At 43.8% G+C, this 25719-nt stretch overlaps 1 protein-coding gene across 1 annotated transcript in view; it reads left to right on the forward strand.

Annotated features, from left to right (window-relative positions):
* Positions 1 to 12340, forward strand: part of RBM20 (RNA binding motif protein 20) — a gene marked incomplete at both ends in the record, with an annotated part of 89630 nt that extends 77290 nt beyond the window's left edge. The window contains 6 exons of the mRNA XM_079535288.1: positions 280 to 958; positions 3025 to 3123; positions 4510 to 5167; positions 7396 to 7515; positions 8490 to 8611; positions 12230 to 12340. Coding sequence (XP_079391414.1) covers positions 280 to 958; positions 3025 to 3123; positions 4510 to 5167; positions 7396 to 7515; positions 8490 to 8611; positions 12230 to 12340 — 1789 coding nt within the window. The remainder of the gene's footprint in view (positions 1 to 279; positions 959 to 3024; positions 3124 to 4509; positions 5168 to 7395; positions 7516 to 8489; positions 8612 to 12229) is intronic.
* Between the last annotated feature and the right edge of the window lie 13379 nt (positions 12341 to 25719).

The raw sequence follows: 25719 nt of genomic DNA on the forward strand, positions 1-25719 counted from the left end.
TTTTAAATTGTTTATCATTTTCACTTTTGTCTAGCTAACTAGAGCCTAGCTAATGCTAGGGTTACTGTAAGGGTATTAACATATACACTTTCAATGTTAAACATCGAGGAGACGTTTTTAAGAACAAATGAATATATTCCAGACAGATCTGTGCAGTGCATGTCTGTGACAAACCCTCAGGGGTGCAGGCACCAGGGTAGTGCCAGAGTGTTTGCAGTGCACAGGACCTCTCAGCAGCCCGATGTTACAGCCAGTTACAGCTGTCCTTTCCCTCTGCAGCAGGTATGGCACAGAGAGGCCCCGCTCTCGCAGCCCCATAAGCCGTTCCTTGTCTCCCCGATCCCACACTCCCAGCTTTACCTCCTGCAGTTCACCCCGCAGCCCGATGGGGACCGGCAGGACCGACTGGGGAAATGGAAGAGAGTCGTGGGATCAGTCCCCATATTCTCGACGGGAAGAAGAAAGAGAAAGCAGAGAATGGCGAGAGAATGGGGATGAGAAGAGAGACAGGACTGACGTATGGGTGCACGAGAGGAAACATTATTCCCGACAGCTAGACAAATTTGACTTGGATGAACGGATTGAAGGAGGCAGAGGGCACAGAGAAAAATACGTAAGGAGTGGTTCTCCTGGCTCCCTCCACCCTTTGTCTGGCTACAAGAGCAGGGAAGATGACTATTACCGAAAAGCCTCTAAGTCAAAATCCGACAAATTTCAGAGGCAGGAGTTTTCTGGGAGATCCAAGAGAAAGGAAGAGGCAAAGTTCAGGGAACACAGGCATTCTTACAGTGAGGATGCTGTAAGGGAGGAGACGGCTGAACAGAAGCATAGCAAGGTCTCTGAGAGCTCCAGGCAGAAACAAAGCGATAAGAATAAAGTGAAGAAAGCTGAAAAAGACCAAGAAGATGCTGTTGCTGAAGGCAGTGATGTGAAGGAAACCAAACCTCCTGAGAATAAGGTAAATAGAGATCCCAAACTGTACTTAAGGAATAGGTAAATGCTGATGTAATATCTTTTCTGAAGTATTTTAGGTTAGTTGTTTTGGGGCGTGGTGCTGGTAATACGCTGTTTTGCCATGGTAGGGTTGGGGGATATATTCCTAGAGTAGATCCTGGGAGGTCACCTCGTCCAGGTCTTTGCCCAGACCTATGCAAATCTGTTACTTCATTCTAGTGTTAAGTACCTGAATATCATCTTTCACTGCCATGCGTAGACCTTTTGGGTAAACAGTGAGGGGGAGGGAAGAGACAACTGAAACCAAAACCAAATGTACATCTACTGTTTGCATGTGGGTTGCCTATGCAGAGGCAGTTGATCTGCTATTCTGTCTTCCAAATCTGTGCTAAACCCTCCATGGCTGCTCCCTTTTTATTGTTACCTTCTTCTGCTGATAAGAATCAAGTTATCTAGGAATTAAGTTGTCCAGGAATTTTAGAGGGATGCACAATATATATAATTTATGCTGCTATTGCTATAGGTTGTTATATTGCTAAAATGGGGAATGAACTTTCAATAAGGAACATTTTCTTTTGGTCAGCTCAGTAGAGCAGTTGGTGTCTATTAAACGTGAGGTCATCTCAGCAGGGATAATTCACATTGCTCACTTCAGATGTGCTGGAGGAGTGTCTTCCCATGGTAGAACGATTGAATCAGCTCATCTGTGAAGTTATGGGATCTCTGTAGAAATTCTCCCAGTCAGTGAAGTGGTGGTGTCTGTGGGCTTAATTCTCCTCTAGGAAAGAGTGGACAGGAACAACAAATCAGGATACAGCATTTGTCCCAGTACAGCCCATGATTATATTCCCTCCCTACAGGATTATGATTATTGGCTTGTGACTGCCTTGCCTTCCCCAGCCCCTGAGTGCTACATGGCCTCCAACCACCCACCGGGATGCAGTGCAGGAGGCTGCAGAGCTGCCTCACTGACCAGGGGTCCATCTCTAACGAATGGCTTTTGTGCTGCTTGAGCAGTCTTTGTCTGGTTTTAATTGACCTTTGCATTTGTTCTTCTTGTGTGGGGGCAAGGTTGGAGGACATATCTGAGTTTGTAACTCAGCTAGCCTCTGTAATGGGCAGCAGCACTAGCTCATGCCATAGAAATGTGCTTCTGGAACCACCTTTTGTCATCTTTCTCCTGTTGCCGATATTTCACTGTGACAGATGGTTCCTTGGGAGATTTCTTTCACTTAAAGAAAGGTCGGGCAGCTTCCTGAATCATCAGTGTTGCACACCCCTCTGCATGTTTTCAAGGCATTTTAAGCTGGCTTGGTAAAAGGCACACCTCCCCAGGGGCTACTGCTAATAACATATTGTAAAGGGCAGAAATAGGTTTGTCTGCTCTTGAACTCATCATACTCATGCTCCACTCCTCTTCTAATAAGTGCCAGGTAATATTGTGGCTTTGTTCTTCCAAAGTATCAGCAGTGTAAGTAGTTACATTCTCAGCTGATCCTGCATCAATAAACAAAGCATTTAATGTCTTCTGTAGAGTTTCAACACTGCTGGTCTCTTTACCATATCTGAGCCAAGAATAACAGACGTGGGTAAAGAACAGGGGAATCACAGAATCACAGAATGGCCAGGGTTGGAAGGGACCTCAAGGATCATGAATCTCCAACCCCCCTGCCCCACATGCAGGGCCACCAACCTCCACGTTTAATGCTAAACCAGGCTGCCCAGGGCCCCATCCAACAAGGGAATGTAGGCTGGAAATTTTAATGAATTCACATTCTTCTCCACCTGTCTTCTAGCCTCTCTTCTATCATCTCTGTGATATAAATTACAAGTCTTTAGTTTTGTTTCAATTTCTTTTTCATCATTATTATTTGTGCTGCTTTTCCAATGAAATCCAGTTTTCCACTTTTTTTTTTTTTGGGTCTTTTCCCACAGTCCAGTTGACTTGCATAATCGTTAGAAATAAAGAATGTGACCTTGTGAGTGACTTTGCTTCCCTAAACCCAAAATAGAAACATAATAGAGCGACGCTGTGTATTGCTGTATGTGTATATGTTCTATCTATTTTAGCTTGGTAAAGAGGAGCAAGGTCCAGAGAAGAGCTCACCTTCAGCTGATAAACAAGGAGGAGAATCTGGAGAGACTCTGGAAAACGCAAGAAAAGAGAAGGTTGGTGGCACACAGTTGGTACAGCTTCCATGATAAAATAAGTGAAAACCCAAGTTTGATCTCTGGAAGGGTGTGTAGAGGGGCAACTGAAGGGAGATGTCTAATTTAACTTGCCTTATCTTGACCTTTTCCCGAAGTCTCCAGAACTCTTTTTTTAGTTGCTCTTTGCCAATGTACATTGCTTTGCATGCATAGCCCTTGGCACTGACAACTGTAATGTATGCCTGAGTGAACCCTGTAACTTTGTGAACCGTGCCCAAAAATAGGAGATGCAGTCAGTTAGTGGAGAAGAAGGGGGGGGGGGGGAACTAATGATGAAAACTTTTCAGAACATTGGCTTCAGATGGTCTACAGATAGTAGCCTCCTCTGATTGCTTCTGGTTTTAATTAAATAGTGTTTTCACAACAGCCCTTCTGCAGCATCACAGTTGGAAACAGCAATGTCCTTGGAATTCCTCCAGCTTCATATCTGTAGGGTCATGGGTTGATGATCAGATATGGAAGCTATTGATATCTCTTGCTGTAGAAAACTGATCTCCTGGCAAGAACAGTGTCAACTCCCAGAGTTTTCTTGCTGTTTTAGAATTCTAGGAAGGGAAGTGTGCAAATGGCTGAACAGCAGGAGAATACAGATTATTAACAGATTATGTGCTCACAATGATTCTGAGAGCTGAAATCTAAACTGCGCCAACTATGTATGAAAAGGAAGCATGTACATTAACATTCTGATACTTCTCAAGTCCAGTACTAGAATCTGAGCATCCTACATGTCTCTAATTTCCTATGTGAAGTACATCAGATTATAAATCTTGGAGTATAACTGTAAAACTGATTTTTCTTAAGGTCTAGGCCAGTCTCTACCAACACAGTCTCTGGCAGAGGGCTCTTGCAGGTGGAAAGAAATGGCTACAGATGGTAGCTGCATTTTCTCAGGTCAGCATAAGAATTTAAAGGATCCAATCCAGAAAAGTCAAAGCCAGGGGCTAGGGTGGTGTTCAGTGTATTCTCATTATGGTTCCCATTTCTGATCGCTCTGGAACAGAAGTAGAGGAGAGGGAGAGGTTAGTTTCCTTGGGGATCACGTAGCAGAGTCAGTTGTATTATAAGGTGTATGACAGGCTGTGCATTGCTCTGCTTACAGAAAAGCAAGGAGTGGGAGACTGGAGAGACTGCAATTTCCAAGGCAGCTTTAGAAGCTCCCAAAAGTGAAGTTCATATTATTATTATAAAAATACTACTTGCATGTGTGCATAAGGTTTAAAATCATAGCATGGAGACATGTCATCCATTGAAACTAAAACACGAGAGGGGCCAGATCAAAATTTTTCCTGGTTACTGATGTTCAAAGCCCACTGATCTCTCATTTTTTAAACATCTTTGTGACAGGACCAAGACTGGGAGAGTGGAAGTGAGATAGAAGGCGAGACCTGGTATCCTGCTAACATGGAGGAATTAGTGACAGTAGATGAAGTGGGAGAAGATGACCTAATTATGGAGCCTGATATAACTGAGCTTGAAGAAATTGTACCTGTTGATCAAAAAAGTAAAGCTGCTACAGATATGTGTTCCTGTATGACAGCCATATTAGAACTGGAAAATGATCATAGCCACCTAAACAGGAGTGAAGAGAAATTTACCCATAAACCTTTAGAAACAAACTTCAGATCAGCAAAGGGCAGTGTAGCTTCTAGCATCTGTCAGGATGACGAGGAAGATGATAATGATGATGCTGTAACTGAAGTATCAAGCCTAAATCTGGACCGTGAGCAGAAGCCAGAGGAGTCGCAAGACCAGTCTGCTAAGGAGTCTGACCACCAGCAGAAGGAAGTAAAAAATGATAAAGGCTCTGACACTCATTTAGAACCTGAAGATCAGCATACACCTTCTGTTCAGCTAAAAGAAGAGTCTCTCCAGCTCCCTGATGCATTTATAGATGATTACAAACAGATGGGATCACAAGGAGCTGAAAGCAGAGAAGTTATGGAAATGCTTGTTAAAAATGTTAGTGAAGAAACAAGACGTGAAAGCCAAGAGTGTCCAGAGGGTAACTACTGTTTTTTTTCTTCTCGGCCTGCAGGGAGCCTTGCATGTTTTCTCTGACAGTAGGCTGAAATTTATTGCTAACAAGAGTAAATGTTGCTAATAGTATCAAGACTTGTCCTTGGAGCAGCTCAGTAAAAGAACTCCGGTGCCTTTTGCCAAGCTAAACCATTAGAGGCTCTTAGCTGAATAGTGTAAATGAAATATGATAAGCAGCTTGCAAGCTTTCTGAAAGGCATAAGCTGCTATAATTGTCATGTCAAGGTTCACATGAGTTTAACTGAACACTTTCAGTGCTCTGCTAAATTTATTTTGAATTGTCAATGAAATGAGTGACAGTCACTGAAGGTCAACAGAAAAGTATCTGTAATGTCTGGCTGGCTCCTGGACAAGGTGGGTGTTCTTACACACTGTACTGTGGCATTAGTAACATGGAAATCATCTGCAGATTGTTGCTTCTTAGTCCCTGTTCATACAAATACATGCCTTTTGTCAGGACTTGCCTTATCATCTCCTCTTATCTACTGCGTGCTGCCTTTCATATATCTGATAAGACATGCTGTGAGATAGTGCCAATAAATGTAATCATAGCTGTCTATTAATATTTTATTGTCAGGGAAAAAAAAAAAAGAGATCTTGAATGTCTGAAATTGAGGTTGGTTCCTTGTCAGGCTTTCAAATGAAATTTGAGCAAATGCGTAGTGCATAAGGAGTGGAAGTGGAAAATGAAATAAACCATATAGGTCAGGAATGCTCTTCTTTGATTGCTACTGGAGCCCATATATTGGAGAGGGGTTTGTGAGCAGAAGTTGCTGGAAGTTTTATGAATACCATTTTCTTGCAGAACATTTGGTGTGGATATGTGATCTTGAGCTAAGTTTTCCCTCCTGAATAGAATTGAAACTTGTTCACCTTTCAGTACTTGCCCTCTGGCCTGAAGACAGCTTTCCAGGCTTTGTGTGTTTGGAGATAATCTGCCATGCCATGCCCTGCAACTGGAGATGGCAAGCTTGGCTCCCCTGGCTGCCCGCTTCACAGGCATCGAGCTCCAGTAACAGAGGCTTTTGATGTTTCCAGCATCTCAACTTGCCAGTAGGGAGCCTGGAAACTCCAGGAGAGCATGTGTCCCATGTGTCTGCCATGGATGTGGCAGCTGATGTGCAAAGCTCTAGGCTGTCTGCAAATGCAGCTGCCAGCTCAAAAGCCCAGAAATCAACCTAAGTGAAACTTAAGTTGCCAGAAAGGCCCTGGGTGTTTTAAGAATAACCAACTGAAGCTCTTGAGTTTTTCAGGAGGTCTTCAGCACATTTGGAAACTTGGAATGGTCTTAAAAGTTAACTTGAAAGCCAATCAGTCGGGGTTTTTTAAATTATTTTCTTTTAAATCATGTGATACTCACATTTACAATTATGAGGGAGAATTCATTTTCATAGTCAGAAATTGCAGAACCTTGAACTGCAGACTTGAAAGGCAGGAAGGGTTTGGTTGGGGCAGAAATTTATTTGTTTTGTAAGAAAATGTAGCCCTTATCTAGGTGAAATTTGCAATGCAGTGGAAATTCCATTAGGTTAAGGGAACTGGTTCCTTGATGTAAGAATTGAAGAGTGGGAATTATACCAGTTTATCAGTAATTCTGTTGCTCTGTGGAATAAGAAAAAAAAAAGGTCTCGTCTGAGTCCACTTACGTTGATCAGTAGGAATCAAACCTCTCCTTCCTGGCCAGAAGCCAAAACCTTCCAATAGCCAAAAGCCATAAAGCAGAATCCATCCCTTGGGGAGCTGAGGATGGGAGAAGAGTGGCTCCAGGAAGGAGATGGCAGCAGTGCCATGGGGTCCTGCTGTGGGAGAGTTTGCAGTAGGGGAGCTGCTCGCAGCCAGTGCTGCTGCCCACATGCAGCCCAGCTCCAGCCCTCGTCACACAATGCCATAGGTGGCTACGGGGCTGCAATTCAACTGTGCTTGGGCTGGAGGCACGTGTAATATTACAGATCTGTTTAGAATTTAAAATATTAAATTTAAAAAAAACATAGCAAGCATGATGTGAAAAATAGAAAAATAATCTGGAAGAAATAGGGTTAACTGTGTCAGCTGTTGAAGTAGCACTGAGTTGGATCTGGGTTGAATGGAAGAGCTTCACTCATAGCTCCACCCAGAAGGTGTTCTAAGAATTCTACAGATGTCTGTTTAAACTAATAAACTGTTTTCATTCAATACATTTATTCATTTGTTAAGCAAATTCTAGGTACCTGGAAATGAGATCTCTGGAATACCCAGAAGTAGAGTCTAGGAGGAGGCACTCTCCGGCAGGCTGGGAACAAGAAGATGTCTTCACTGAACTCAGCATTCCCCTGGGTACGTTGGGACATTCAGGCCACTGCAATTCCTAGAGCTTACAACAAGATGTCACTTTAAGGCTACTTGCTAGATTTATTTCTCAGAACAGACGTGAGGAGAGTGAGGGAGCAGCGCATAGACAGAAAGGGAGCTGTTGAAAGAAACAAGCTTTTCATTGTAGACCTTTGCCGACTTCTTTCCAGATGAATAGCAAAAGATGTTAATGTTACTGATGAAATCAGTTCCCTTGGGCTTCTTTGTCTCGAACCTGAGCCTGATGCAAGGAATCTCTGCAGTAATCAGAAAGAAGAGTAGAGTGGTTTAGCCTTGTGTACCCCCCATAGGCACATTGCATTCTTAAAGGACCTGGTGAGGCTGTGATAGAAACTCTGATCAAAGTCAAGGGATCTTGAGGGCAGAAAGATCATCCAGGAAATTCTCTAGGAATTAGAGAGTTGAACTCTTAAGACGTATGGTATGAAAAATACTTAGTAATTTTAAAAAGTGCCTGTCATAAAAGTGTTGATTACACTCTCAGTATTACAAAAAGTATTGCTTTACTGTGTAAACAATGATCATAAGTAAAACGCTTGGGAGAGTGCATCTTCTAAGAGGAATTTGCATGATGTCAGTGTGAATTTGCTGCTAATAACTACAATAGCTGTTCTGGTCCTTGAGGTTACACAGTGAGATTTCTGGTCAATATTATGTGAGAGAAGGTCCGTGTGTTTGATATCTGCCAGAGAAGCACAAGGTGTATTTGCAATGCACAGGATTTTATACTGCAGCTCAGGAGTTCAAAGCCAGGCAGGATGGGGCCATGGGCACCTGGCTGCCCTGCCCATGGCACAGCGTTGGAGTTTGGTGATATTTAAGATAGCTTTCAACCTAAGCCATTCTATGAATCCAGGCTCAGTCTTCATATCTATGCCATTTAACTAGCTTGTTTTGGAGGGGAAGGTTTTTAACTGACATGTTGAATTTCTCAATAGGCGTGGAATTCGTGGTGCCTAGAACTGGGTTTTACTGCAAGCTCTGCGGGCTCTTCTACACGAATGAAGAGACAGCAAAGACAAATCACTGCAGAAGTACTGTCCACTACAAAAATCTTCAGGTAAAAGCACACGTGAAAATAGCCAATAACTAGATTTTGGGGTGGACTGGGTATAAGATAGAGATGCTAGCAAAAAACCGTTTTTGTGCCATGGACAGAATTCAAAGTGAAATTTAAGTAAACAAAACTTTTCAGTAGTTCCAAATTTTAACACCCTAATTTTTGACTGCCAGGTCCCTGCTTATGGATCATAAGTAAAAGGGAGCCAGCTGGTAATTGTATCTTCTCATACAGACTGGATCCTTGTCACCAGCTCAGCAAGCAACTCAGACCTTTAATTAGCCATTGTTAAGGGTCCCAGAGGTTTGTGTTGTTGGGAGCGAGCCCAGCAGCAGCCTTTATTATTTCTGAGTTTCAGGAGAAGAACATGCCACTTGTTTAATAACTTTGCCATTCTTGCTTTGTATGAGCATAAACTCCTGCAGCGTGTTTCGGCACGCAGTACTCTGTGATGCACAGGCTCTCCTGCTGTGACCTGCTGAAATCACCTCCCTGTGCTGCAGAACAGCATGGCAGTTCAGCCACAGAGAACACCACTGAATAATTTCTGTAAGGATATGCAGAGGCACGTAATCACTTGTGTGGTTTCCATAGGTGCATACCACGAGCCCTTGATAATAGCATGAAGAGACCATGGGCACTTGCCTTTAAATAAAATTTCCTGCCTTTATCACTTTTCAGACGTACAGTTGATAGTATCAGTCATGACAGCACAAGCATCATGCCTAATGCTAAGGACTTGCTGGAGGAGCCAGCCTTGCATCACATCTCCTTGAGACCATGCCCATGTGTAGGGTGTGTGCACTGCAGAAGACACTTTTATTTAGGATGCTTTGAGACAGCTCAGAGTTCTTATTAGACACTTTTATTGGAATTCACATGCTCATAAAAAAAAGGCATGAAAGAATATGACTGTCCTTTCTTTCTCTGTTCCTTCCCTCTGCCCATAGCAAATGCTGGAGCCCTGCTTTTCTTCAGGTAATAGCCATTTTTCCCTAGCTGGTTAGTAGGCACTAGCCTTTCTGAAAATAGTTTTTTTAATGAGACACGTGGTTTCTCTGGAAGAATTTTCTTTTCAGGCCTCTGACTGTCTGAGACTCTGCCTGCAGAGCTGCTGTCCTTACTAATGATGGTTCCTGTGAGTGTAATCTAAAGAGCAGGCGCCCAGTTCACATATCTTTTTTTGCTTCTTTCATGAAAATCCAGAGAAATTGACCAGAGGTAGCACCACTCAGTACCCAGCAGGTGTGTCCCAAAGAAACTTTGCTTAAGCAAAGGTTGCAACTCCAGCCCCATGTAACCAGTCCTATGGGAAGAAGAGGCAGTTCTCACTTTCTAAGTTATTTTGTTAAAGTCATAGAAAAAAAAAAGTCCAAATCAAATTAGGAGAATGTGGAAAAAAATCTTTTTCTCCCATGATCCATTTCCCAGGAATACTGTAGAAGATATGTAACACTGATTTGAGATAAAAGCACAAAGACGGCAAAAGCTGTTAAAATTAAATCTCTCAAATATGGCAACGAAAACATAATGTTCTGTAGAGCCTTATCTTCTTAAATGGAGGAAGTATACACCTGATAAATAACCATCCAACTTTTGCCTACTCAAATGGAAGTTCAGCAAGTTTTTTCTTTGTATTTCTAGATCCATATTAATTATGTACTTTGCAAGAAACATCAATCTTTTAGGGTGGTGCAATGTAATGAGTGTATTCAGCAACATAAGAACTGTGGACTCTAGCTGTATGTGAAGCTATGGGTCTGCTCTACAGGCTGTTGTTCTGTTGTCTTGCCCATGTGACAAATGCCACTGTCTGATGCCAGCATCGCTGTCCCGTGCTTTCATGAATATGAGTCTTTTCCAGTTGATTTGCCACATATCTTTTGCACAACCCTTTTGGAGCCACATCCAGAATATGTATTCAGTGTTTGGATTTTAACACAAAACCGAACAGTCTTGTTTTTTTCTTCCAAAAACTTCACTTAGTTGTTGAGTAAATGAGTCACCTTTACCTCTTCTTCTCTCTGTCTTGCCCTTGAAGAACAGCAACCAGTGAACAAATTTCAGCTTTTTCTTGTTAGCCTTGCACGCTTTTTTTTCCATGTCCAAAAGATCTATTATTTGGCCTTACCTTCTTACCTATCACACTAAGCTGACAGATTCATCTGGTGTAAGCTACCTTTGGCAATTCAGTGCAGCATTTTATCCTGTTTACCCCTACCTTTATACAACATTCATCAAAAGTTGTATTTAAAGGAAAAAAAATATTTTTTTCTAGACTTTCATTTTCCTATAAATGAATGTGAATGTCTGATGTGTGAACTTCAAAACTGGTGACAGCTGACATTAACATCAGCTAAAGGTGATGGATAAACCTCAGTCTTATTTTGGTGGGTAATCATTAAAACCCAGATACGTGCGGGTTGTTTGATCCAGCAAGTGTTAGGGATTTGTTACATGATGTACAGACCACTTGTAATCTTCATGGACTCTATATCTCTATATTCCTGTAACGTTGGCCTTCTGCCACATGGAATTTTGTACCTGGGAGCCACAATCAAGAGTTGTGTAATTTCTACTCCCAAATCAGGTTAATGGGGGTGCAGTCATCATTTTCTCACAGTTACACCTACTCTTACATTTACTGAGTCTGTTTCAGATGTACCTTTTACACCCACAACTTGTATTTCTGTGAGACAGCTGGGCAGTCAGAACATAGCCCCTCATTTCTTTATATTCATTTCCCATCCCTCCTGTTCCTCATGGAGGCCAAGGAGGTCGAACTCTGGAGGTCAAAGAGGAGGTCAACCTCTAGCGTGTAGGAATCCTGCAACTAGATAATGTTAGTAGGACCACCTCTACGTTACTGTGTGGGTATCTGTGTAGACTAGCTGCTGATGAAGAAGCTTCTTTCCATCTATTTCTAAATGTGTTGACCATGAATAAATACTTTGAGCACCATTTTCCAACCTACATTCAATTGTTTACCCTCCATTCCTACTAACAGTGTTTTCAGAAGATTGGAAGCCTCACTGGCCACGTCTGTATTTTCAAATCACGCTGAAATGCTTTTTCTTAGAGTAGAATACACACAAATACTCTAGCCAGAGTGCTAGTGTTACTTATTATTGAGTTTGATTTGTCTCTTAATATGAATATTCTTGTGCACAAGATACATGTCTGAACTGGAAGTGCTGAAAATGAAATATATAAGCTTTAAATTATGACTCAGAATCTGTATCTACTTTCTGACACAGCAGTCTTACCCTGGTATAATTTAGTTGACTGAGTGGGGTTAGTTCCTATACTGTATCTTACAGGAGCTGTGAGTTTTCTTGCAAAGAGAAGTGAGGTCTTGTTACACAGACTGATGGGGAGTTGTGATCTTTCTGATTCCGACAGCAATTCCCCTTGTGGCACAAGAGTAAACAACAGAACGTTCAACTCCATGGATTAAGCATTTTACTTGGCTTGAATTTTGACCAGGAGGAGGTTCTATGCGTATTCTTCCATTCTGAGGTGCTGGGATGGTGTAAGAGCCTCTGAAAAGGAGCAGAGCATTCTGTGTTGAGTATTTTCAGTTTTAATAGAGATGGTTTGTTTTTGTTGTGATTGCAGAAATATCTGTCCCAGCTTGCAGAAGAGAGCCTGAAAATGAAGGAAGAAGACAGCCACCTGCTTCAGGATGACGCTGGAATTGTTCCTCACTTTACAAAGAAAAAAATATGATGCGTATGAGCTGGAAGAGCCATAATGAGTGAATGCTGATACATTTTTTAATTTTATTTTCTCTGACATAACTGTCAATTTGCACTGTACAGAGGAGGGGAAATAAAGAGCATCTTCCATGCACCTATGCCCAGAGTGCCATTAAAAACCAAAATGCCTGAAACTGTTTCCCACGGTGAAGCAAAGCTGGCATATCTGTACCAAGTGGAGCAATTCTTTCTCACACTCTGCACGTTGGGAGTGGTTTCCTAGATTAAATCAGAATTCTCAGGGATTCTTCAGGTTTTAATTCTGATGTGACACATCAGGTCAGGCAGAGTATTTAGAAGCACTCAGCATCCTCCAGTGGACGCTGGAAGGAAAGGAGATGTGACTATAAATAGGCTTTAATGTTGCTTAAAGTGTCTGCAGTCATTTTGCTCATTACCCCCAGTGAGTAGGATTAGTGAGTAGGATTTGCATAGGACATCTAAAGCCATTGTGCTAAAACTAATCTGTAGATGGCATCGTGTAAACCCCACCAGCATCCATCTCCATGCATCTTGGAGCTGGCTGAAATGATAGATATTTGTGTTGTTAAGCACTGACAGTGTTGTACGAATGCAGAGGGAGCCACAGTCTCTGCCCAGGGACCTTATAGCCTGAGCCCAGCACAGCTAGAGCAATTCAAACACACGTGCTGGCAGCTCTGGATTTCAGCATTTTCTATGGCGTGATCAGGGTGTTCTCCAGCTACTGTTCTGTTTAAAACTCTTCTCTTTGACGAATCTAAAGAGTGCCAACTTTGAGTCTTACAGACTTGAAACTTTCATGGGAAGCTTTTTAAAGTGCCATGTGTTTGGACCATGTTGCTTTTAGACATTTTACTTGAGACTCTTGCTTTTGGAGTCTTTCTGTTTTCTTCTCAGAGCTGCTTTTCCTTGGCTTGGCAATGTTGAATTTTCCTGGTTTTCATGGAAGGATGCCAGACTTTTAATATTGTTTTCATATTTTATTTCCCTGATGTTTTTTAAGGTGAATGTCACAACTCATGGCTCACAGGATGAACGCAGGATGCACCAGCAGCTCTGGCATTATTATGAGCTATTGTTTCTGTGCAGTTGTTACTTAGTATTTTGCTCAGTCCCTTTGAAATGCACTGTACGAGTTTCTGGTTCATTTCAATGGGGCTTTGTGTTGTATAGTGAATGCGTATGCAAACCATTGCCAGAATTGATCCCAGAGTTGTGCTTTTATAAAGTGCACCACGTAATCTAGGCAGATGCGGAATTGCAGACGTGTTTCTGTTCTTTGCCTGACTCTCATACTCATCAGAGTATGTTCTGTAAAAACTCCTGGTGCAAGATGTCCTGTTTAGATGTTGTAAGTGGAAATAGCTTCCCAGAAGGTTCCCGTCATTGCTAAGAATGACATGGACGTTGCAAACTATTACAGAGTGACTGAAATGCCAAAACCGCTTCCACCAAAGTATTCGTTCCATTATTTCTTGTGCCAGCAGTCATGCTTGTTCTCTGCAGTATCCTGTGGCCAGGCAGCGTGTCTTAGAGGTGTCTGGCGTTGTTGCCTGAAGCCCTCTTCCATTTCATGGCCTGTGCTTTCCACCCGTTTTACCAGAGGTGGGTTCAGATTTCATATTTGGAATTCCTGTTACAAGTTGAGGGATTCTTTGCATCCCAGATTCAGATGTGGCCTATCCAAAAGACAAGGGGAAATGAAAAACATTGCAGCATAAATCCTTCTTTATCCACACTTGAAGTATTTTTAAGATTTGGGTCCATCTGTCATTTAAAACAGCCTTTGTTTTCCCCTAAGTAAAATAAATAAATAAAAGGGAAAAAAATGCAAACAAAGAATTTTTCCTTCAAAGGTTGGGCCTTCCTTTGGCTGTTTGTTTTTCACATAGCAGTGAAATTTGAGCACAGAGCTGTTAGGGCAAGAGCTTATATTGCAAGCTATAAGATTACAAAAACGGCAGCGGAGATTGTGCAACCATCTTCTAAAGCGCAGCTCTCAGGCTGGTCGTGTATCATCTGAATGTGAAGCTCCCCTTATGCCCTTCAGCACAATCTGGGTATGAGGGAAGGAAGTCACTCCAGTGCAAGCATTAGATTTTTGAAGCTAACCCTGCTCTCAAGCTGGGGCTCTCACTGCCCTAATGGCAGCTTGTTAGACCATGTGGTTAAGTTTAATTGGATGTGAGACACAGCTGACTGTATATCAAAGTCATATGCCTCCAGCAACTTTATCCCCAGGTAACCTCAAATGAGAAAAGTATCACTGTTATTATTCTTTATTTGTATTGCAGCAGAAGCTACAGGTCCACTGCCTTTATTATAGGCATGACACAAATCCACAACAAAGACTTTCCCAGGCCAAGGAGCTTTAAACTTTCAGAAAACAGACAACAGGTGGATACAGGCAGGCAGGGAAAGCAATAGGCAAGCAATGAGATTTTGACTGGCAGCAGCAGAATTACTAAAGGGAGGGCTTGCCCATGAGGTTATTTTTCACCCCTCCTCAAATCACTCTCATTATTCATAGCTTGCATATTTAACCTTCTTTTTCCTGTCTGGTTGCATTAGATATGCAGAATTCTTTCTTGATACTGAAGCAGACTGAAGATGTGCTCATTTAAATTTTGGTCTCCATCTAGAGCTCTAGGAGCAGGAGGCCTGACCAAGGATCACCAAGGGCCTGTCATGGCTCCAGGTCCTTTGTTTGGGTCAGGGCCCAGGCCACTGTTTCGCATCTGAAGGAAGTAGAAGGAGGACACTCTGTGTGGCATCTCTACCCTACTTAGTTTCCTCTCCTGGAAATGTCTCAAGTGAGAGATGCAGGAGCCATGCCCAGCCCCACAGAAGTGACCTAACCAGACACTGATAGAGATGGTTTGGTGGCCCCATTCCTCTGAGCATCGTCCCACACAACAGCAATCTGTAACATCTTAGGTACAGCCATAGGGACAGTTTTCTTTCTGAGGAGCTGCTTTCTCACCCTAGAACTCCACACTTTAAAGCAATCTCTAGTCTCAATTAACTCCTACTGATCCCTACTTTTCAGCCCGATTCACTTTGAGATCTCAGAGACAATCTCCTTCCCTCCCCAACAGGCCATCATGCAATGCTGACAGGCACTCAGCTCCTCCATTTCTACTACCTATTCTGCTGAGGAAGAAAGCCACTGTAGGCAGTTGCTTGCCTTTCTCAGCTTATGTAAAAGCGTGTTTTTTTGTTTGTTTGTTTGTTTGTTGTATTTTAAATTTTTACTTTTTTGTTGGCAGAATTCATCATCACTATAATCCACGCTGTTAATACATACATACATACATATATATATATATATATATACACATTTTATATATATAGCACAAAGCAGGCTCAGGTCTAGCCAAAAATATATTGATATTTAAAAAAACAAAAAAGAGCTTCCTTAATATATACAAACCATTTCAACACATCTTAACCAAAGATTGCACTTTTTGAATAGTGACTGTGCTTTTCATCTCTGTGAAATCTGTACTGATCTCAAGTAGTCTTTAATGTCAATCTGCAACTTACTTTCCTTGAAGTATAAAATAAAACAATTAAGCATTTGCCCCATAAGATTAGATGAAGTTTCACATTGGCTTTAACACTAAATTAGTGTTAGGCTGGTTATATTCAGGGTTTTTCTATTCTCTAAGGATTAAGGCTGTGATTTGTTGAATTATACTTGAACTGGACCAGATGTATTATTTATTGAGCTTATATAATCTTGTTAATTTAAGTTTTGGCTTGTAAACAGTTGGAATCTGTTAGTACTTGTTTAATTATGTAGGAACTGTCATCAATATTAACTGATCTGTGTAACTGATTGCAATTTGTGTTTCCTAAAAAGAAAGATTTTAATAAAGAGAATTAAAAAGCGTAAGTAGTGGTGGGCAATTGTCCCAGCAACAATGTGCTTCTGGCTTTCCAGGAAATCTGTTGCAAATCAAAATGAATAAAAGCTAATTTGGGGAGTAAGGTGAAAATAGGAGGCCAAAGTGTTCAATATAATTTCTAGAAGTTGTGATTCTTACCACGTGGCTCCTGCCACACACCACGAGTGACTGCAGTCATCGGGTGCTGAAGTTGAAGTGAACACATCTTGGCGTTGCACTCCATAATTATTTTTAATTGTTACTACCTGCTCTAATACCTCCTACCTGTTACTACCTGCTGTCCCTCCAGATATGCACTCACTTCCCTTTTCTCTTTGTTTTCTCAAAATAAATGTGGCAGGCTGGCTGTCCCCACTGGCTTTTCCCTGTTTCCATCCAGACTGTCTTTTCATCCTTCTGAAAGTACCATAGAAAATGATTGTCCCTAACAAAGCTAAGCATGCCTTAAGCATTCCCTACCTGATCTCAGCCTAAGTCCCTCTGTTTACCTGTTTCCTTCTCTCCTGTGCTCTCCTGTTGCTGAAACTCCCTCTTTCGGCACACTGCCATTGAACAGCTGGGGAAATGGGTCATTAGCAAAAAGGCTGGCACTCTGGTTTTCTGACTCTCCAGTTCGTTAAATCAGAACTTTAATGTTTTCTTAGTAAGTGTTTTGCAGCCAAAGCACACGTGTAATGTATTTTAAGCACAAACGGTTTCGGTTCTTCTGCTGTGGATGTACTGAAACCTTCGTACATGTGATTGTGGTATCATCTCTTCACAACTATGAATCTCTCTCTAAAAATCAGGCAAGTCAATTTTATAAGTGTTTATTTGGCATCCCATGTCCTTAACTAACAGAAATCCAAACTGCAGGGTGCAGGCCGCCGAGGACATCAGCATTAGTGTGGCAGGAACCCTGCCACGTTTGTGCGGGTGGCAGTGGGACAGCCCCAAAGAACAGGTTTGCCTCTGCTTGCTTTTCTGCCTCTCCCTCCACCAACCTCTGCTTATCTGTGTCAATACGCTGAGCGCTCCCCATGTGTTTGGCTCGTCTGATGCAATGCTGTGGAAGTGTGCACCTGGAGGTAAGGTGCCTGTGTTGTGGAAAAGATGGGGACTGTGCAAACCCAGGGATCTTACCTGCCCTCTCTGGACCATCCTCAGTGGGATTGGGTAATGCAATGGTGGAACAAAAAGAATCCTTTTCCCTTGCACTAAAGAAACATCCACAGGCATCGATCAATCTCGAGCTTGGCAGCAGGCATCAGAGCTGCAGGCCCAGCAGAACCCATTTTCCATGCACGAAGGTTTCTTGTTGGAGCTTATCTGCACACAATTGCATCAGCCTACTGCAGGGTGAGATTTCTGATCAGATACCCATGATTAAAAAGCTGGGGAGCTCTCATTTTAGTTTGTATCAGGCTGACTCTGCTTAAGCAGCACTCCGTCAGGAGCAGTGTTTAGCTACCAGAAGTAAGCTTCATTTAAGCTGAAATAGCAGCATACGTCAATTTTTAATTAAATGGGTCAGATCTAAACGAGCGGGCACGTTCAAAAGCTTTTTGCGCACTAGAAAGCCCCATAGGGCAGGCTGTATCCAGCCTTTTAGATCAGTGCTGGGCAGAGCACTGGCCAATATCCCTCCAGGTAAGACAGCACTGGCAATGCAGCCCTGGTTGGAGGCAGCTTTTCCAGCCTGGTTTCTTACCAGTGCCTTAGAAGTGAGGGATCCTGTTTGTAAGCTGCAATAATGTTGTTTGAGGACATGTATATGAGTTCCACCTTCCTCAAACAAAGCCTTTGTGTCTTTTAGAGGGCACAGGAAGCCTGTTTTGTTTGTGGGTTTCTGCTCCGGCTTGGTTGTGTTTGCATTGCAGTTGGGTTATCTTCAGCACAGAGCAGCGTGTTCTTGGCAGCAAACTTTCACCTTGTGCTCAGGGGGTGTAGCCAGGCAATGCTGTGCACACCTGTGCTGGGAAATGAAGAGAATTTGCCTGCTTGTACCACTGCTGTGATGCTAAAACCAGTTTCACAGCAGTGCTATTAGTGAGTGCTTAGCAGCACCCAGCTCCCAAGGCATGGGTACACTGCAGGGCATGGGGGTGCACCTATGTGCATGTGCATGTGTGTGCAAGAGCAAGGCTTGCACTGCCTCGCCTGGATTTTAGCATTAAGCACTTGGCTCACACTTTGCCAGTATTGCAGTAACAAGTCATGTTCTGGTGCATGCCCAAATTGTGTTTCTAACATCCCTATCTTGGGATGCTGTTGGCTTCTACTTCCCTGACACAGAGATCCACTGCAGTGGAGAGCAGCGTGTGCACTGAAGTACATGAGGGGAGCAGTGCCTGTGTTCCCCAAGGTGCCCCCACCAAAGTGGGGTCTTCAGAAACAGATCAGATCTTCAGATCTTAACCTGGCGTGCCCACAGAAGGAGAATGCACTGAGACAAACAGCAGGGTTAGCCCAGGTCTGTCCTGACAATAAGGGCAATCAGCGCTGCTCTGCCTGGGCTATTCCAGGGCCTGCTTCCAGCTGACTGAAACTGGGACAACTCAAGCACAATATGCTGGATATTAGCCTGCTAACTGAACAACAAGAGGCTGTAAATAATCTCTTTCATTGTGTGACTGTTGCTGAGCTGTGTGTGGACCCAAGAGCTCTGGATGAGGCCAGTAGGACCCATGCTCATAGGCATTTTCCAGGAGCGGGCTGGTGGCTGTGGCTGTGTGTTCACAGGCTGTGTATCACCTGCTCTTCTGCTTTCATCTTTCTGCAGAGGCATATACTGTTGCCTCTTCCCAAACCTCCTACACGGGCTCTGAGCCCCAAAGTAGAGCAAGTCTGGATGAAGTGAGAGCCACTGAAGGCTTGAAGTTAAGTAAGTACCTATTTAATGCAGCATCCAATGCAAGCAGTGACTCGCAGCATGAGAAAGTGCAGAGCCCAGTGAGATGAGAATAAAAAACATGAAGTGAAAGAAACCTGCCAGAAATGCCATTTGGGTATGTTTCCTCCTGAGAGCTGCTCTGTCTCTTGGCACTCTGAGCAGGCTCACAAACTCACAAACTCACTTTCATGAATTCTCAGCCAAGCAAAGTGAGAAGCAAAATGTGTTTGCTTAAACCAGCATGCAGGTGGTCTGAACAAGTGAGTGCGACCCCTGAAGGAGCATGTGAGAGGTGTGTACGGTGGGCTGACATGGGGCAGCTGATACACGAGCACTTGCCGTGCTGTTGTATCTTGGTTGCTTGTGACTGTGTGAAAACACCTGGAGATGCAGCTGGGACAAAGCACAGCAGTGGTCATGAGGTGCTTGAAGCTCACATCTGTTCCTGTTGGGTCCCGGCAGCTTTCAGCCATGGCCACCCACTGTAATGAGAAGAATTGCTTTCCTAAAATACAAAGGACCAAGATATATCTACTTACATTAAACGTCCTTCTGTGATCTTGTGGAGCCTCTCAATTCCTCTCTGCCTACAAGAGGTGTACCAAGGAGCAAAATGAGTACCTAGAGCAAAAAGGCACTCCTTTCTAAGAGGATCTGGGGTGCTAATGCTCCAGGTCTTTTGTCTTTAAATATTAATGCCACAGTGTGCGTTGTCACAGGTTGCTAAAATAATCTTTTTCCCACCACTTTCCTCTTGTCAGCATTTCTGAAGCTCCACTGCATTGTGGCTGCTGCTGTTATATAAGGATTTATGAATGGCTGCAGACTTCAAAGGCAGATTGGCAACCTCCAAATCCTGAGAAGCCAGCAGTCAGCCCAAGCCCTGCCCCATTTCCCAAGAAGTTATTTGCCAGCTACTTCTTTTCCCAACTTTAAAAAAATAATAATAAATCTTATTAGCCAATGTAATGCAGGATCTCTTTATTCAGTTCCCAATTTTTTAAGTTACTCTAGTTTCATATTTTCAAATCTTTCATCCTTGAGGGCTAGGAACATAACTCGTTTATAAATGAAAGCTACAGTTCCCTTGCTTCAAGAAGCTGGGATTTTATGATACAATCCCCAAAGCTCAAAAACTGCGATAAAATCACAGGAGCTGCCAGCAGTGCACAGAGTCTCCTCTGTTTGGGAAAGGTGTTGGGCTGCAGTGAGCTGCAGGCATCGGCTCCAGCTACTGCTGTGTTAGTGAGTCAAAGAAAAGAAATAGAAAGAACCCCTTGGCTAAGTGCAAGCTCTGCAGGCCCGGCTACAAAGACAACCTCATCTCTTTTTATCTGCAGTGCTGCACAAAACAGCTCCCTTTGTAAAACTCCAGATTAATTTTCATACTGAAAGGCCCCAGAAGGCCCCTGCCACCCTGGCAGACTGCACTGGGAAGCACACTGGACATGCAGAGCACAGGAGGATGCAGGCGGGTGCCAGCTGGACGCGTGGCTGTGGCTGCTTGCAGTCTGGGAGCTTTTCAGCCCGAGTAATCTTCCCTTCTCCCCTCTCCTTCCTCCTCATCACTGCTTTAATTGTGGCTCCCTGCTGCCTTTCAAGTAGTCCCCCTCAGCTTGAATCAGATCCCTATTTTCTGTGTTGTCAACACAGCTGTTTAAATCCCTTCCCCCAAATCCCCAAGCTTTCCAGAAAGCTTCTGTCTGCAAGGAGCTCTGAGCTTCTGGCTTTTTGTTGGACCCAGGCTCAGGTCAGATTCCCAGGTGGAGCTGGATGTGGGAGAATCCTGCACTCCCCCAAAGCCTGCTGCTGGTAGCTGGATGCTCATGGCTTCTGCAGCGCTCCAGCCTGAGACCGGCAGGCAGCTCAGAGGGAAGCGAATGATGAGCATTATTAAAAACGCTTTGCAATTATACAGCGCCTTTTCATCTGAAGATTTCAAAGCTTCACAGCGCTCATGCAAAGTTACTTATTATCCCTAGCGTTTAGCAGAGTCAGGAAATGAAGGGGAGCAGCTAAGTGACTTGCCCTAGGTCATGCAGTAAGTCAGCGTCAGAGATGGGAACCTGGCCCCGCGGTGCTGACTGTGCTGTGCCAGGCCTTGTCATGAGGGCACCGGCCTGGGGGGCTCAGGAGGCTGGGGCAGCACTGCCGTGCCAAAATCTGCTCCACACCATGGGGCCTGTTGTGACTGAGCCTGTTGCCCAGATCACTGTTACATCGGCAGCAGCCACAGCTTGAAGCACACGCTGTGAAGGGCAAGATGTGGTGTGGGCCCTGTCTCCAACACACTTCCTTCAGCCCGCTGGACCTTCCTTCATGGATGTCTTCTCCAGAGCCCCCCGGAGCTGGATGGCCCAGAACAAGTCGTGCAGGAACTGGAGGGGAGCAGGAGTGGTTGTGCTTACATCAGCACTGCACTGACTGCAGCTGTGACGAGAGGGAGCACCAGATGCCAAACTTGTGTGCCTTGCAGCAAATGAGTTGAGAAAGCCAAGCCTTTGTACATGGTCCCTTCTCTATCTTCCCATTCCGTGCTGGGACTCTGGGGCAGCGTGGTGGGACCAAGAAGGAAAGGCTGATGGGGAAAGGAAGAGTGATGAGACAGGCGGGCTTCAGCTGAGGCTCCAGGCCCTGCAGAAGTAAAATACCAAAAAGAACTTTGTGAACTACCACAAAGGGCCACCTACACAGCTATATTTTAAAGTTAAAATGGATTTCCAAAAGGAGCAGCAAATCTACATCTGCTCTTCCATTCTGTCTCGCTGATATTTACCCTAGAAATATCAGAAATATCTACTTCTGTCATGTTGTGTTTTGTTTTGTTCTGCTTTTTTTTAAATGGAAGACTCAGGATGCTTCAGGTTTTTTAATAATAAACAAAGCTCTGCTTAAAATACTATATCTCTGTGATGAAGACGGGCATTGCTGGTACAGCTTCAGTTTTCCAAGGGACATATTTAAATAAATAGCAAGAACTAATCCATTTTATCAGCTGTTCTAGGAGCCTGGGGATTTTTGTGTCTCAGCGCTGCTGGGATGAAGCTCCAGGACCAGTGTTCATTATGCATTACCTCACTGGAGATAAAACCCAGCAAGGGGAAAAACTGGAAAGCACAGGCTGTAGTTAAATCAATTTCAAATGTAGAAATGCTATTGAGAATAAGCAGTCATTGCAAGGAGTTATTTGATAAAAGCAAAATAACTGATCAGTCATAAAACCTATGTTTCACAAGTTAGGCAGTTTTCTCTTCTAAATGGCATTAATAAAAAGGGGAAAACATTTTTCCCAGTTGCATATGGCTGAGGAAAACGAGGAAAGAGGAAAAAGAGTGAGATTGCTCTCCAGTAAGAAAGGTATAGAGGTGAATGTACATTAGGTATGTGCAAAACCCAAATTCTTTTAGCTTTCACTGAGGGTGAGGATGTTAATCATGTGGCTACAGATGAGCATGGTGGTGGGACGGGCAAGGGAAATGTTCACAGGCAGGATAGAAGCAAATCCCAGGGATCCCTCATGCACTGCAGGCAGAGGAACGGGCTCACCCACATGCCAGAGCTCCTGCAGAACTGGCCCCAGTATCTCCAGCACATCCCTGCAGCCAGGGACCGGAGCAGAGCACACGACCTGTGCGCACCGAGAGAACCGATGTGGGCAAGAGCAGGCATGAACACTGCAGCTTAATGGTGTGTGGAAAGCTCCAGCACAAACTGCGAAGGAAAGGACGGCTAAAGAAAGGGGGGTAAACAGCATGAGATTAAATGCGTTTGCCAAACCTGTTTATCTTTCTTGGGTGAGGAAAAGCATTTACTTAGTGAGAGAATTGGGGTGGATCTCAGCCCTCTGGATTTAGATTCCATACGATGCAACATGGAAAGTTCTTAGGAACAGGGAGAAGAGATTTAGGACAAGGTGTAAATGAGTGAAACTTGCTGTGAGAGGGGTGGGAGGCTGCCAACCTAGTAGGAGGCTACTGGGGGCTGTTAGGCACCACTCCTGGGAAAGTGCTTTCGGGAATGAGCCTGGTACAAACATTGGTGGAGAACTGGTGAAAATTGCTGATGACAGAAAATATGAAGTGACCTCAGGTCAAAGGAAGCTTGAAATGTTATACATAGAAAAAAAAAAAAAAAGCCAGCTGCAAGGAGAACAATCAACAGAAAGAGAAGGTCATAGGTCTGAACCTTCTCCTACATGCAAACTGGCAGCTCATACTTCAATCACAGAATAACTAAGCTGCCAACACCATGGAAGCATGAGAAAAGCAATGAAATCGTAGAACACAATGGGAAAAGTGCAGCCCAGGCTGCAGTGAAAGCTGGGTGTACCCAAGGAGAGGCTGTCCCGCTTGATTTTGCAACCAGGTGGATTTCTCTCTGTAAAAGCATCGTGGAAGTGTCTCCCAGGGAGGGTGAGGAAAGAGTTAGTGGTGCTAAAGGCCAGTGCTGGTAAAGAGTAAATGAGCAAAAGGATGCATTAGAGATTTTGATTGCTGCTAACCATCTGGTAATCTGGGAGGAACAGCCTCCCAGTTGCAGTCATGCATGCAAAGTATTGAATGGCTTTGAGGACAGAACTTGTTAGGTTTATTAAAGGAATTATATCACATGTTGCCGTGATAGGAGACCTGGTGGCCCAGAAGTTCCTGCCAGTCCTATGCACATAGGTAAATATTTTGTAAGCTTCTGTCAATATGTGTGGAGCATGTGATTATACACACACAAAAAGCAGGCACGTGATTTATTAATCACAGTACCTCAGTTTGTCAAATAATAATTACAGGGCAATAACACAGCTTGTTTGGTACAAGTGGCTCCTGAAGATTTTCTCCCACAGTAAACCAGTAAGAAAAAGACAATTATTCTGAAGTATTTCACTATTACATGTTTCTGGTTGTTAGACTGTAAATGCTCACTATCTGGAACATTTAATGGCCTTGCACATTTCACAACTTCAGCCCTTCCAGTAAAATGTCTTCTCAGAGGCACGATTGTCTTTGTTAAGGCAAGAATAAACAGACGACAAATGTAACACAGAGGAGACATGCCTGAAACGGTTTTAAAGAGCAAACCCAATTCCAAATTGCCTGACAGGAAGGTGCACAAAGAAACGCAAAGGGGAAAAGGTTTTTGCACACTATCAGGGGCAAGTCCTGGAAAGCCACAGCAGAGATAGTCTGTGTTTCATGAAAACGTTTGTCCAAAACCATCTCAGCAAGTGACACTTGAGCTTCCACACCCAGACAGATATGACCTGCATTCCCCCAGTTGGCCCTTCCTGGGCAGGGGCTGCAGATGCAGCATGGAGCTGCAGCACTGTTGCCAGCTCTTGTATAGAGCTGTAGGAGGATGTTCAGAAGCAACTCTAATTAATGAGCATTAAAAAAGCGAAGGCGTGTTTCAGTATCCTTTCAACCTGGAGCTGATGCTGACTGGTGAGAATGAGATTGCTGTGCTTGCAGTTCATTTGAAGAAGGCACCTTGAAGCCAGTGCAGAAGATGCAAATGAAAGTGCAAGGAGGGAGAAGAAATCAGAAAGCCAAGAGACAGGCAGGCGAACAGAGCAGACGGATTTAGCAGACTCGATATGCTATTGCTGTCTGCATTATGTGTGGAAAGCTGTATTCTAACTGTCACTGCAGCAGAGTAGATTGTAATGAAACAGAACTGCTGAGGTGTCAACATCACAGGTGCTGGCTTTTGAAAACAACCAAAACAGAAAGCAAAACTCTGAAGAAACCCACATTGAGGAGTACAAAGAAAATGCTGGGTGATGTTTTTAAGTAAACACAGCCTCTCTGCTTTTCACTGCTCTCTCTTTCACTGGTGCTGGAGGGCAGACAAACAGTGTGAATCTTGCTGAAGTGTGCTGAAAAGCAAAGGCTGGCAGCAGGAGGGTGCAGGGTGTGTGTGCCCCCGACCCTGGGCTGGCGGAAGGCTTCTCCACGTGTTTTGGGGAACTGCAGCCAACGGATCCCTCCCCTGGGTGTTCTGGGAGGGCTTGGCCAACATGTGAGAAAGGGAGGGGAGAGTCTGAAAACAACCCAGCCAGCGCTAAGGGAGGAAGAGAGCTGGGAAGTGACCTGCTCGCCTCTCTCCCAGCAGTTTGCTCTAGGTGGGAGAGCAGGAGGGGAAAGGAATCCCTGCAGATCCTGCGTGGCAAAGCACGGCGTGGCACCGTGGAGCTCGCAGTTCAGGTAAAAGTGGGCTGCAGGCAGACACACCGTAGCTTGCTTGGGAGCTGAGCACTGGCCAGGAACTGGGTTTGGTTTGCTTTTTCATTTTTGTTTTTGTTTTTTTTTTTTGTTTTTTTTTTTTTTTGTTATTTTTCCTGAGTTTGAGTGGTAGATGGGAAAGGGGAGAGTGGGATTCTGCCCTCTTGTTTTTATGGGGATTGAGTGCTGTTCATACAGCCGGGGAGGGAAGCAGGGAAGGAGCAAGCTGCTTCCTGCAGCCTGGAGATTAGTATGTAATGGACTATGTCTTTTTAACATTAAGGTTTTAAGGCAAAAAAGGCAAAATGGAGATATCTTTGAGTAGTTTGCTTGATACAACAGGAAGATACAAGTAATCTTGCATGCACAT

This window comes from Tetrao urogallus (assembly GCF_951394365.1).
Source record: "Tetrao urogallus genome assembly, chromosome: 5".
Taxonomy (NCBI): domain Eukaryota; kingdom Metazoa; phylum Chordata; class Aves; order Galliformes; family Phasianidae; genus Tetrao; species Tetrao urogallus.